This window comes from Pezoporus occidentalis, unplaced genomic scaffold (genome assembly GCF_034315485.1).
Source record: "Pezoporus occidentalis ecotype Australia unplaced genomic scaffold, CSIRO_AGI_Poc_V1 ctg226, whole genome shotgun sequence".
NCBI lineage: Eukaryota > Metazoa > Chordata > Aves > Psittaciformes > Psittacidae > Pezoporus > Pezoporus occidentalis.
The window spans coordinates 594,146-606,731 of NW_026914138.1; the positions used below are offsets into that span (position 1 = coordinate 594,146).

Here is a 12,586-nt window from a genome sequence, read left to right on the forward strand (position 1 = left end):
GGATGGGTGGGTTGGGAAGGGGACCTGGCATCCTAGAGGGGTTGGTTGGTGAGGGGAAGATGGGGCTCTGTCTATTAGGGAGGCGTCAGGATGAGGAGCAATGGTGGGAATAGGATGGGGATGTGGTTATGGGGGGAGTGTCGGGATGAGCATCTGGGGATGGGATGGGGAGGGAGGAAGGGAGCAGGGAGGGGGGGTATAGGGAGGTAGGGATTGGGATCGGTGTTCTGGGTGGTGGGTCAGGATGGCGGCCACTGCTCGCATAGAGGAGGAGCCAGGACAGAAAGGTGGTGCTGGGCATCACCTACACACACAGGGTTCCACAGTGGTGCCACTCGGGTGTCCTGGAGCACAGCAGTTAAAGGGGTTTAACCAGTGAGACTGAGCTGGTTTTGTGCCTGTAAGCACAGCTCCCTTAAGGCTCCCAAGCCAAGTGAACCGGAGTCTGCCCCTGCTTTCCACAGGGACCAGTCAAAAACTCACTGCAGTTGGTGGCATCCAAACAAGTCAGGGGATGTGGGGACAGGACCAGGGGATGCAGGGACAGGCCAAGGGGAATGGCTTTAACCTGCCCGAGGGGAGGTTGGGATGAGCTCTTAAGTTCTTCACTTTGAGGGTGCTGGGACACTGAAATGGGTTGAAGGGAGAAGCTGTGGCTGCCCCATGCTGGGATTCCATGACCAAGCAGCACCCGTGCTGCTTCCAGCAGCTGATTCTTGAAGCAGCTCTTGCTGACCAGCTCCAGTTTATGGGATGCAGCGGGTGGAAGCGATGCGCTCGCTCCATCCCTCCCCACTCCCTGGCCTGCAGTGCCCCTGCGTGGCGCCGGGCTGTTCCCGCAGCGCAGGCTGAGCGTGCAGCTCCATGGGTGTTAATGGCCAACAGTATCCTTATCCCCGCGGAATTCCTCTTGTTTTGCCCTGGAATGTGCCATCCGCAGGCAAGACACTTACAGGCGTCTCATGAAGCAGCTCCGCAGCGCTGGCCCGACCTCAGGAATTCAACCCCAGCTTGCTCAACCTTTGTCCCTTGGAGCCTGGCACCTGAAGGATTTCAGGAATTCTCTGGACTTTGGAACTTACTCCTGTTTTCAAACCTGCTTTCCCTGTGCTGGCTGCTGCTCATGGGGTTATTCCCTGGCTCTCCCGCAGACAGAGGGGCAGTAACCAAGGGGATAAATGAGTAGGAAAAGGCAAAAGCACTCATCCCAACTTTTTTAAGCCATTTTAGCATAATAGATCCTACTTCCTCCTCCAGTCAGTGATCAGTGGGATAATGAAAGCCCTTGTTGATACTGAGGAGATGGGAGCTGTAACTTCAAGTGCCTCTTCAGTGACAAATACAGTGCAGGGAGGTTGGATGAGTTGTGTAAATCATGAGCTGATGGCTTCACTGCCTGAAGGACTTGCGCTTCTGTACAAGGAACAGCTCAAACTATGGCTTAGTTTGCACTAGTGCAACACTTAACAGACTTCATCAGTCAGAATCTCTTCTCTGGTGATGGTGGCAGGACATCAGGACCCAGGTTAAGGATGAGCAGCAGCATCAGCAGGCACAGGAGGTGCCTCCACTCATTCAGTGACCCATTTGATGTGCAGATTGTTCAAAGGGTGACACCTGAATACAAGGCCCCTCTGACACCCCATAGTACTATTCATAGGGAACACTGAGTCAGCATAAGCCTGAGCTCACTTTCAAGCAGCCCTTTAAAGTGTCTTAAGCCTCCTCTAGTGCAAACCACCCCGAGACACCTTTGGACCCGATGGTGTGCCATTGCCCTGCAACATCCCTGCAAAGCCTTTACCCGCTCCCCAGCACAAAGCATTCCTTCCTGAAGCTAAAGCCCAACCCCTCCTCATCAAAAGCTCCAACAGCAACATGAGGGTGGCTCAACAGAAATGGAAGTAGTTTCACTCATGTAACCCAGCTCCCCAGTGGCAAAGACCATCAGAGCCACTGCTGCCCAACCTGTTTCATAACCACAAAGATCACCCAAGCTCCCCCATTGTTCAACACTTCCCATATTTAATTTATTTAGGTATTCTCTACATCAAAGTATTCTCATGCCAACGCTCCCATCCCAACCTCAAGAAAAATAGACTTGACACAGCTTTAGGGCGGAATGCACTGGAGTAGAATTGCCATTGAGTCCAAGTTACAGAGAACACTGAACAAACTAAAGAAGTGCACAAAGGAGACACCAGGGAAAGCTGGAATTAGTTACACATCCTTCAGGTCGTGTTAGCACCTTCCTAGACAAGTATAGAGAGGTGCAACGTGCTTTAGTTAGCCAGACTAGAGCATGGACTACAGTGAGCCTGGAAAAAAAGCAGGGGAGCCTGCCAGGACTGGGCTTGGAGCCCCATCGGAACCAACGGGAAGGAACAGCACTGCACTGACTAGCCAAGGCTGCAGTGTTTGCAATGCTGAGCTCTCCTCTAGCCAGACCCGTGCCTGGAGTGCAAACCACACCAGTTCCAAACACAGCTCAGGACTAATGCAGTAAAGCCTTGTCATGCTACCTGAAGAACAACCCACTGGCCTGTGAGCTCTGAAAAGACCCTTTGCTAGTGGAAAAGCACCCAGCACCCTAGTGCCCTCAGTTTGTGCACACCTTGAAGAACCTTAAGCCATAGTTAAACACCAGTGACTTGTGTTTTGCAGCAGGGTATGTTGTCATGCACCATGCTTTGCGCCTCTTAGCCTGGGCTTCAGGCAAGAGGGCAGAGCTCCATCTGTTCTACCAGCAGCACCACAACTGTCTGTGATCAGACTGAGCAGATGCTTCGGACAAAGGAACTCAGCATTTGCTCTTATACTTGAAAGTAAAGATCTGCAATCCTCGGGCATCCCCTTGAAATGCCTACAAAAGGTGCAGTCACAAAGCTTTGACTATTGCACATCTCTGAGAGCTGGCCTACATACTCTGCTGACGACCCAAGCTTTGGAAGAAGGGCTGCTTTAAGACCTGCTATCAGTGTGCACTGGAACACTGGCACAAACGTCACCTATCCTTGGTTTTCATTGTAAGGGCGACAAGTAAACACCAACACATGAAAAAGGAAAACAAACAGCATTTCACAGAGCAAGGGGTTAAGAGATGAAGCTGCGGTTAGTGCTTTGCAGTGGAATCCCGAGGATAGAATTCAGCCAGGGTTGCCTGAGGAATCCTCTTCAACATCTCCTTGGGGAAGATCCTTAACAGCTGCCACCCGATGTCCAAGGTCTCGTAAACGGTGCGATTCTCATAAGGACCTGCAGAAAGCAAGCACAGGCTGAAATGTGGGGCAGGGAAGGGTCTCAGCACCAAGCAGGAGGCAGGTGTGGGAGCAGGACCTTGCAGGTGCTCCCCCAGACTGGGATGTGCTTGAAACACTGACCCTGAGCAATGAAGTTCTTCTCAAACTTCTGCAGGAACTCCAGGTAAAGAAGATCATCCGAGGTCAGAGCTTCCTCACCAACCACAGCCTTCATGGCCTGCACATCCTTCCCAATAGCATAGCAGGCATACTAGAAGGGAAAGAAACCAAAGTGCTTTGACTTTGATTGTTCATGCACCCATTTCTGTTCAAACTCAAAGGGTCTCACTAACTCCATGATTAAAAGCAGCCTCAGCAGTGTTCTGGATGGCAACTGTTCAGCAAGCCTTTTACAGGCTCTTTAGTACAAGGTCTGCTTGAAACATGGCCCTGCTTCTCTGAAGAGGTTTTTACATACCAGTTGGTTGGATACATCTGCATGATCCTTCCTGGTCATGCCCTCGCCAATAGCTGACTTCATCAGTCGAGACAAGGAGGGCAAGACATTAATAGGTGGGTAAACCTGGAGGAAAAAGGCATCCAAGACATCATCATTAACACTTCAAGTACAGAATAATCTTAAGTATACTCTAACTGGGGTGATACATGCCTGCCTGTTATGCAGCTGCCTGTCCACATAGATTTGTCCCTCAGTGATGTATCCAGTCAAGTCAGGGATAGGATGAGTAATATCTGTGGAAATAAAATGGTTTGAGTTTTCAGGCCTTTTAGATCCATTTTAGCACTGATGCAGCAGTGCTAAATGCACTAAACTGCATTGCTAAATTGCAGTGAAGTGACTTCCAAAGTGAAATGCCATCGGTCAGGACCCCCCTTATATCACCAAGCTCTTATGCATGGTTTAGAGCTCCTGCTACAGGGCTGAAGAACAGTCCTGAAGTCTGAAATAGGCAAAGCCCTTCTATTAACAACAAAGAGAAGGCAGCCAAGAAATGCATCACTGAGATAGGAACCTGAAGGCTACAGGATTTGCTGTGTGTCCAAAATAGGGCAGGTTGCTCTAAAGGAGTCCTTTAAAGTGCTATTTATTAAAACCACTTGAAAATAACTCACCATCATTAGGCATGGTAAGAATAGGGATCTGAGTAATGGAACCATTCCTGCCTTCCACGCGCCCAGCACGCTCATAGATAGTAGACAGGTCAGTGTACATGTAGCCTGGGAAGCCACGCCGGCCAGGCACCTCCTCTCTAGCTGCTGATACCTGAGGCAATGCAGAAGAATGTTTCCAAGCAGTCAGATCTCTCATATAGACCTGGTATCTCCCTTCATTAAGCTACACTAACAACTTGAAGCACCCCCTCCTGCAGGTGATACCGAAATACAGCCACACAAACCCCTGTTTGGCACCACAACCACGTAGGGCAAGGCAAATCTGAAACTACAGTATCCAAGTGGTGATGCCACCAGCCAAGTAAGCCTCATAAATGCATACCTCTCGCAGGGCTTCAGCATAGGAGCTCATATCTGTCAGAATGACCAACACATGCTTCTCGCACTGATATGCCAAGAACTCTGCTGTAGTCAGAGCCAGGCGAGGTGTGATGATGCGCTCGATGCTGCAATAGGACAGTAAGGTGTTATTTATGTGTGTGCTTTCAGGCTGCAGGGTAACAGTTTGGGGTTACAAAGACCTTAAAACCCTCTGCTACTCGCACCAACTGGAATGCCAATGTAAGTGGCATCTGGCAGGACACCCGTAGGGCTCCCTCTTCCAGTTTGCTTGTCCTTTTCAGCCTTTTCCCAGCCAACACACTGTAAATACTTACGTTGGATCATTGGCCAAATTCAGGAAGAGACACACATTGTCCATGGACCCGTTTTCCTCAAAGTCTGACTTGAAGAACCGAGCAGTCTCCATGTTCACCTAAAGCACAGTATTAAGGCATCAGTTCCAGACCAGGTTTCAGCATAGTGCATTCTGCAGCATATTAAGGTCTAAACACCTCATTAATAATCCATAAGCAAAGCTCTCCATGATGAAAATTCCCCTGCATTCCCAGAATGAGTTCTTTCTAGAATTCCAGGCTAGAGATTAAGTTTAAGATGCTTTTTCCTGATCAAACACATTTTGTTACAGTACTTTTGGCCATTCGGGATATTCAGCCAGGCAACTCAGCACTGTTTATAAGACCTACTTCAAATACTTCAGCTACCCTCAGCATTGCTTGATTTAGAATAATGCAAGCATCGTTTTCCTCCAGTGATATTGGCTTACACCCATAGCAGCAAACACGATGGCAAAGTTCTCCTCACTGTAGTCCATTACATCTTTGGATTTCTTCACCAAGCCAGCCTGGCGACATATCTGAGCTGCAATCTAGAAGGAAAACACGTTTCAGCTCACCTCGATGTTTGATGCTATTATCCAGGCTAGAATTTAACCACATTTGCTTTTTAACCCCCATGAATAAGTCACCAAGGGTTTAGGGAACAGCTCTGAGAACTCACCTCGTTGTGGGGCAAGCCAGCGGCTGAGAATATGGGGATTTTCTGCCCCCTGGCAATACTGTTCATACCATCTATAGCAGAAATGCCAGTCTGAATCATTTCCTCTGGATAGATACGACACTGGGGATTGATGGGCTGACCTGGTATGGATTTTAAAGAGAACATACATTATTCTATATACGTGTCTGAAGCTTAATCAAACTGCTACTGACCACGAGCACTGGTAGAAGGCTCATGTCAAAAGGTGCAAACCCCACCATTAGGTCTAGAACTCTTTAGATGTGCCTGGTCAAACCTGAGCCTTTTGTAGATCTCAAGACTCTGGCACTCTGTGGTCATGTAAATGGCCAAGAGAAGCCTGTCAGGTTATTAAGTTTTTTGTCTTCGGAGGCTGTGGAATTAACATAGTCTACACATACTTCAAAGAACAGCTTCCAAGCTTCTGCTGCCTCATCTTTCTGCACTTATGTAAAGCTGATGTGAGTCTGTGCCACATACTTCAAAGATTAATCTTCCCCTAACAGTCAGACCCTACACTCAAAACCAAATCTGCTGTAACATTCAGAAACACCAGATTTGTATTAACTCCGTATCTGAAATGGATTAAGGACATACCCATTATGTCGAGGAAATCTTCAGCCAAAACAATGGGGCCTCTGTCTATAGGTTTTCCTGAGCCATTAAATACTCTGCCTAAAAGAAAGAGCAGTAAAATAAACCTATGAAAGTAAGTCAGTGTGTGGTAAGTCTGCTCATTCTTCCAGGCAATATCAAGCACTTACCAAGCATATCCTCAGACACAGGGGTTCGAAGAATATCCCCAGTAAATTCACAAGATGTTTTCTTAGCATCAATACCTGAAGTCCCTTCAAATACCTGTGAATATACCAGAAGAAGGAAAAAAAAAACACACAGGCAAAAGGACTAAGCATTTTGCTGTACAAAATCACACACTAAAGAGCTGCTTCCCAGCCTGATCAGGCACCAGGATGAAAAGCAAGGTGGTCTTCTGCAAGCAAAGGATTTCAAGAGCAGCTTGTGAGTATAAAACATCACACAGAGACCTATTTTAAACCAAATTCATGAAGTATCAGCAGCAACCAACAAACCCAGCGCCAATCCTTTGATCTCAAGCATTTCCCTTTGCCAAGAGGGGAGAGTTCTTCAGATAAGAAGAATGAATATTAACAAGAAACAGCTGCTTAGAAGAAATACCTGCACATAGTCCACATAGCAGAGCTTGGATCCAACACTGCACAGTTACAGTATGATTCCAGTAATCTTGGACTAAGTAGGTAATGTCCTTTTTCATTTATAAGTACCAAAAGAACATACCCTAAGATAGATCTGAGATGGCTCAGACACATGCTAAGTAATAAAATACTTGACTGCTGCAACAAGAGACACTCCTGTCCCTCACCATACCTGAACCACAGCTTTGGAGCCACTGATTTCCAGAACCTGCCCACTCCTTCTTGTGCCATCAGGAAGAGTCAAGTGGACAATCTCTGCGTACCTAGGAAACTGAAGATGAGCAAGAAAGGTGGAAAGCATTAAAACCCAGAGGAATAGCCACGAACAAAAGTTACCAGTTTCAAGCACACTTAAACTTAGCAACTAGTCTAGCTTTTAAAGTAAATCCATCATCAGAGCAAAGCTGATTCCAAGGCAGTTAAAAGTAGTCAGGCTAAAGCCATTTCTACAGGGACTGTATACATGTAACACTTGCTCAGAGCTTCAGGCTTACAGAAAGACTGGCCAGAATCTGTTCTAAACCCATAATAGTCCCAAAATACTAATGGAAAGCTGGAAGAATGAGCTGGCTTTTGCCTCTTCCTCAGTTGCTTGCCACTAATTTGAGACCAAGCCAAAAGTGTTTCCAGTTCCTTTCACAGAGCACTTGTGCTCTGGTAACAAAAAGGTTAAGAACAAAGCAAATAGGTATGTTTCTGCATTGAGTTTAGACCACATTTTGGGTGGTTTTGGTAAAACTGAAGCACTGGTTCCTTTCTTGCCCTCAACAGGCTCAACAACTCTCCCTGTCTGTCCGGGACAGGCACAACTCTCCCTCAGAAACCTTCATTCATTCAGAATCTGAATCTTTACCTTTACTTGATCCAAGATAACCAGGGGACCATTCACACCCGAGACAGTTTTGTAAGCTGTAAGAAAGCAAAGCACAAGTCAGATGCTTCCTGAGGACACCAGTAACAGCCTACATAAAGCTTCATTCCCATCACCAGCCTCAGGTCTGCAGATTTTGGGCCCAGCTCCGTACCACTGCTGTCTGTTACGAACTGTACAAAAGAAGGATGAATTATGAATGGTGAGACCAGCATTTTTGGCTGCTCCCTGCACCTCAGGTAACATTAACTGCATGATATTGCCATTTCCTTGACTGTCACAGAAATCCACTGCAGGTCTAGATGCAGGGATAATGGCAATGGCAGAGAAACACCAATGCAATGTACAGGGGACATTTTAAGCTAAGGAAAATAGACAATCACAAGAGCTTTAAAACAAAGCAGGGATTAACATCTGTAACTTGTGATGAAGGTGACACTGCAATTTATGCCCAACAAATGGCAAGATCTTCATCGTACTCAATCATACTCAAAGATACTTAATCAATACTCAACTTGGAGGCTTTTTAAGCACAGAAGTGCCTTGCTCCACGACACTGGTACAGCCTCTAGTGAGCCAAGCAAGCAGATTCCATGCACCAAAGCTAATCAGCTTCTCCAGTGAGCTATGGGCTTTGGCACTGCTAAGAGAAAACCTCACAGCACCTCTCCCATCTCCTGAGGACGGGTCAGTGCACGATACTGTAAGAGGATGAATTTCACCTTGGCCAAACTGCTCCCACTCTTGGGTTTAACTTAAGGATTGACACCCGATAGAAGGCAGCAGCTCATGTGTTAAACATCAGCAGCTCAGGTGTCAGTACTACAGGCAGCTTCCTGGGGTGCTGAGTGCCCAGAACTCACCAGTGCTATCAGCCCAGTGGAAAGGGTGTGAAAACTGTGTCCTGTGTTACTCTAAGGACACACTAATACCCCAGCTGGAGCCTGGAATCACTTGATCCACAGATAACACTGAGTCAAAGCTTGATCAGGGTCACAGGAGCAGTGACCAAGGGACTGACTGTTAATCACTTATCCCTGGGAGGGAAAAGTGAGCAAGTGGAGCCATGTGCAGCACAGGGAAGACACCAGCACCATTCACGGCAGAGGAAACAGGCACTCGTGGTACCAGGGAATGAATGATCCAGCTTAGCCCGGCTTTGGCACACTTACCATGTGTTGTCTCAACTGTCAACAAGGTGGCATTTACACTTCAACAAACAGCCTGAACTGTTGCAATGTAATCTCTTAATTGGCAATAATCAGAACTGCATTAGATAAGGCTTGAGGGTCACTGGGTGTATAAGGAGGTCTAAAGCTGGAACTCCTCAGGTTTGGCAACATCCTGCTGGACACATGTCCCTGAATCAGTCTCAGTCAAGAGCACAGGCTGGCCTGCTCTCTTCACCCGAGCAGGGAGAACCCCACAGACATTATAACACAGCTCAGACTGCAGCTGTATGCAACCCACTGGGAGTGGAAAACGTGCTCTTGAGCAAAGCATTTCATCCCATGACTGTCTCATGAGCACATCTTCCTCAATCTGCAGGAAAGGGCACACACTCCCTGTGTTGTCCACACAACTGTCTACTTGACATGAAGCAGCATCAATCCCCTTTGAAAGCAGCTCGCCACTGACTCCAAATTCCTGTTTCCAATAAAATCAGACAGTTCTATGACAAACCAAAATCAACTGGAATGTTTTTCATAGCCAGATTGCAGCTTGGGCACAAGCCAAAACCTACATGGAAAAAAAATCAAATTCACAGAATCCTAGCATGGTTTGGGTTGGAAGGGACCTTAAAGCTCATCCATTTCCAACCCCTGCCATGGGCAGGGACCCCTTCCACTGGAGCAGCTTGCTCCAAGTCCCTGTGTCCAACCTGGCCTTGAGCACTGCCAGGGATGGGGCAGCCACAGCTTCTCTGGGCACCCTGTGCCAGCGCCTCAGCACCCTCACAGGGAAGAGCTTCTGCCTAAGAGCTCATCTCAGTCTCCCCTCGGGCAGGTTAAAGCCATTCCCCTTGGCCTGTCCCTACAGGCCCTTGTCCAAAGCCCCTCTCCAGCTTTCCTGCAGCCCCTTCAGGCACCGGAGCTGCTCTCAGGTCTCCCCTTCAGGAGCCTTCTCTTGTCCAGCCCAGCTCTCTCAGCCACCCGGGCTCCAGCCTCGGCAGAAGCCCCCTCTGCAGAGCAAGGCAGGCTCGGGGGTGCGCAGGAATGGCAGTGACGGACCTGGCGTCCCACCCAGGCCGGGGCTCTCAGGGGAACCAGCCCCGCCTGACACGCTGTGCGCGCTGCCGCTGCTCGGGTGCCCGCAGGGAGCCAACCGTGCAACCACCACCTACACCGGCAAAACACCAGGGAAACACCAGGGAAACACCGCAGTTTCGGCCTTCCCCTCCCCTGCAGTCACGGTTTGTTTTGTTTTTACAAGGCTTCAAGGCGCAGCACCCCGGCAGCCTCCAGCTCCTGCCGCAGACGAAGGACACCGGCACCCGGCACCCGGCGGGCTCCGGCTCGGGAGGCCCCACCGGACACCCCCGGTTCTACCTCAGGAGCGGTTCCGGTTCCCCCGCCCCCGGTGCCCCGCACTCACTGAGCCGCGGCTGCGAGAGGAAGTCCCGGGTCAGCGCCGCCGCCTGCTCCAGGGCCCCCCCCTGCTCCCGCGGCCCCCCGGGCCCGGCGCCGTTCACCAGCCCGCGCATCGCCCGCACCACGGCCGCCATCTTCTGCGCACGGCCGCACCGCGCATGCGCGGGGTATAGGGAGCGAGAGGGAGGGACCCGCCCCGCGCAGCGCCACGCCCCCCCCCCCCGGCGGGTGGTAGGGTGGAGCTGGCCTGGGTGCTGAGGGAAAAAGGAAGGGAAGGGAAAAAGGAAGGGAAGGGAAAAGGGAAGGGAAGGGAAGGGAAGGGAAAAGGGAAGGGAAAAGGGAAGGGAAAAAGGAAGGGAAGGGAAAGGGAAGGGAAGGGAAGGGAAGGGAAGGGAAGGGAAGGGAAAAAGGAAGGGAAGGGAAAAGGGAAGGGAAAAGGGAAGGGAAGGGAAGGGAAAAGGGAAGGGAAAAGGGAAGGGAAAAAGGAAGGGAAGGGAAAAGGGAAGGGAAGGGAAAAGGGAAGGGAAGGGAAGGGAAGGGAAAAGGGAAGGGAAGGGAAGGGAAGGGAAGGAAAAGGGAAGGGAAAAGGGAAGGGAAAAAGGAAGGGAAGGGAAAAGGGAAGGGAAGGGAAGGGAAAAGGGAAGGGAAAAGGGAAGGGAAAAAGGAAGGGAAGGGAAAAGGGAAGGGAAGGGAAGGGAAGGGAAGGGAAGGGAAGGGAAGGAAAGGAAGGGAAGGAAGGAAAAGGAAGGAAGGAAGGAAAAAGGAAGGAAGGGAAAGGAAGGAAAGGGAAAAGGGAAGGGAAGGGAAAAGGGAAGGGAAGGGAAAAGGGAAGGAAAGGGAAAAGGGAAGGAAAGGGAAGGGAAGGGAAGGGAAGGGAAAAGGGAAGGGAAAAGGGAAGGGAAAAGGGAAAAGGGAAGGGGGAAAGGGAACACAAAAGGAAAGGAGGAAAAGAAAAGGAAAAGGGAAGGGGAAAGGGAAAGAGAAGAGGAAAGGGAAAAGGAAAAAGGTGAAAGGGAGAAGGAAAAAGGGAAAAGGGAAGGGGAAGAGGAAAAGAGGAAAGGAAAAGGGAAGGGGAAAGGGGAAGAAGAAGGGGAAGGAAAAGGGAAAGGAAAAGGGAATGGAAACAGGTGAAAAGGAAAGAAAAATGTAAAGGGAAGACAAAGGGAGGAAGGGAAGGAGGAAGGAAGGAAAAAGGAAAGGAAGAAAGGAAAGGAAGGAAGGAAAGGGAGGGAGGGAGGGAGGATGGATGGGAGGAAGGAAGGAAGGAAGGAAGGAAGGAAGGAAGGAAGGAAGGAAGGAAGGAAGGAAGGAAGGAAGGAAGGAAGGAAGGAAGGAAGGAAGGAAGGAAGGAAGGAAGGAAGGAAGGAAGGAAGGAAGGAAGGAAAAGGATGAAGCTAAATAACGAATGCTTTGGCAAAAGGGTTCAATGCCTGAGGGTTCCTTCTGCCACCCAAGCAAAGCAGAGCCCTGGCCCCCTGCCCGTGCACCCCCAGCCCTGGGTATCCCACAGGCTCCATGCGTGTCCCCACACACAGCCCAGCCGTGTTCTCAGGGGTCTGCTTCATCCAGCACCAGTGCTTTGATCTGGGAGTGTAACGGAGGCTGCTTCGGGTAGATAGGAGATAAGGAACAAGGCAGGAACTGGCAATGAGGCAGGGCTGCCCATGGAATCACCCCCCTTGTGCTGCTGCTGCGCACTCAGACGTCAAGGGCTTACAGTTGTTTGAAGGACAGAACAAGAGCTGCCTTAAGCCTTTAATTTAATATAAACTAGAGAGCGGGTTATCTATAGACACCTTTTCCCATTAAACATTAGTCTGTCAACCTTTGATTTCCATATGAGTTATGTATCATTCCTAGAATCATAGAATCGTTAGGGTTGGAAAGGACCTTAAGATCATCCAGTTCCAACCCCCCTGCCATGGGTAGGGACACCTCCCACTAAGCCATGCTTGTTCTCCTCCCTGCTTCCCAGTGAAATGGAATTATTTGATGTTCCAAACCAATCTTCTCTCTCCTTCTACATTAAAAGTAGAAACGCTTTGGGGAAATAATGTTCTCAAGGAGCTACTGGCAACCCTGAGCTGGTTTGGAGGAGCT

General features: G+C 49.4%; 1 protein-coding gene across 1 annotated transcript; it reads right to left on the bottom strand.

The window, feature by feature from the left end:
* Window positions 1–2,013: 2,013 nt before the first annotated feature.
* On the bottom strand, window positions 2,014–10,653 carry ATP6V1B2 (ATPase H+ transporting V1 subunit B2). The gene is made up of 14 exons (XM_062620986.1): window positions 10,491–10,653; window positions 7,878–7,933; window positions 7,197–7,295; window positions 6,554–6,647; window positions 6,387–6,464; window positions 5,772–5,911; window positions 5,539–5,640; window positions 5,090–5,187; window positions 4,756–4,879; window positions 4,374–4,524; window positions 3,910–3,992; window positions 3,718–3,822; window positions 3,381–3,510; window positions 2,014–3,255 (listed from the first exon to the last, which is right to left on the bottom strand). The coding sequence occupies exons 1-14, from the start codon at window positions 10,618–10,620 to the stop codon at window positions 3,113–3,115; spliced, it is 1,533 nt and encodes a 510-aa protein (XP_062476970.1). The 5' UTR covers window positions 10,621–10,653; the 3' UTR covers window positions 2,014–3,112.
* Between the last annotated feature and the right edge of the window lie 1,933 nt (window positions 10,654–12,586).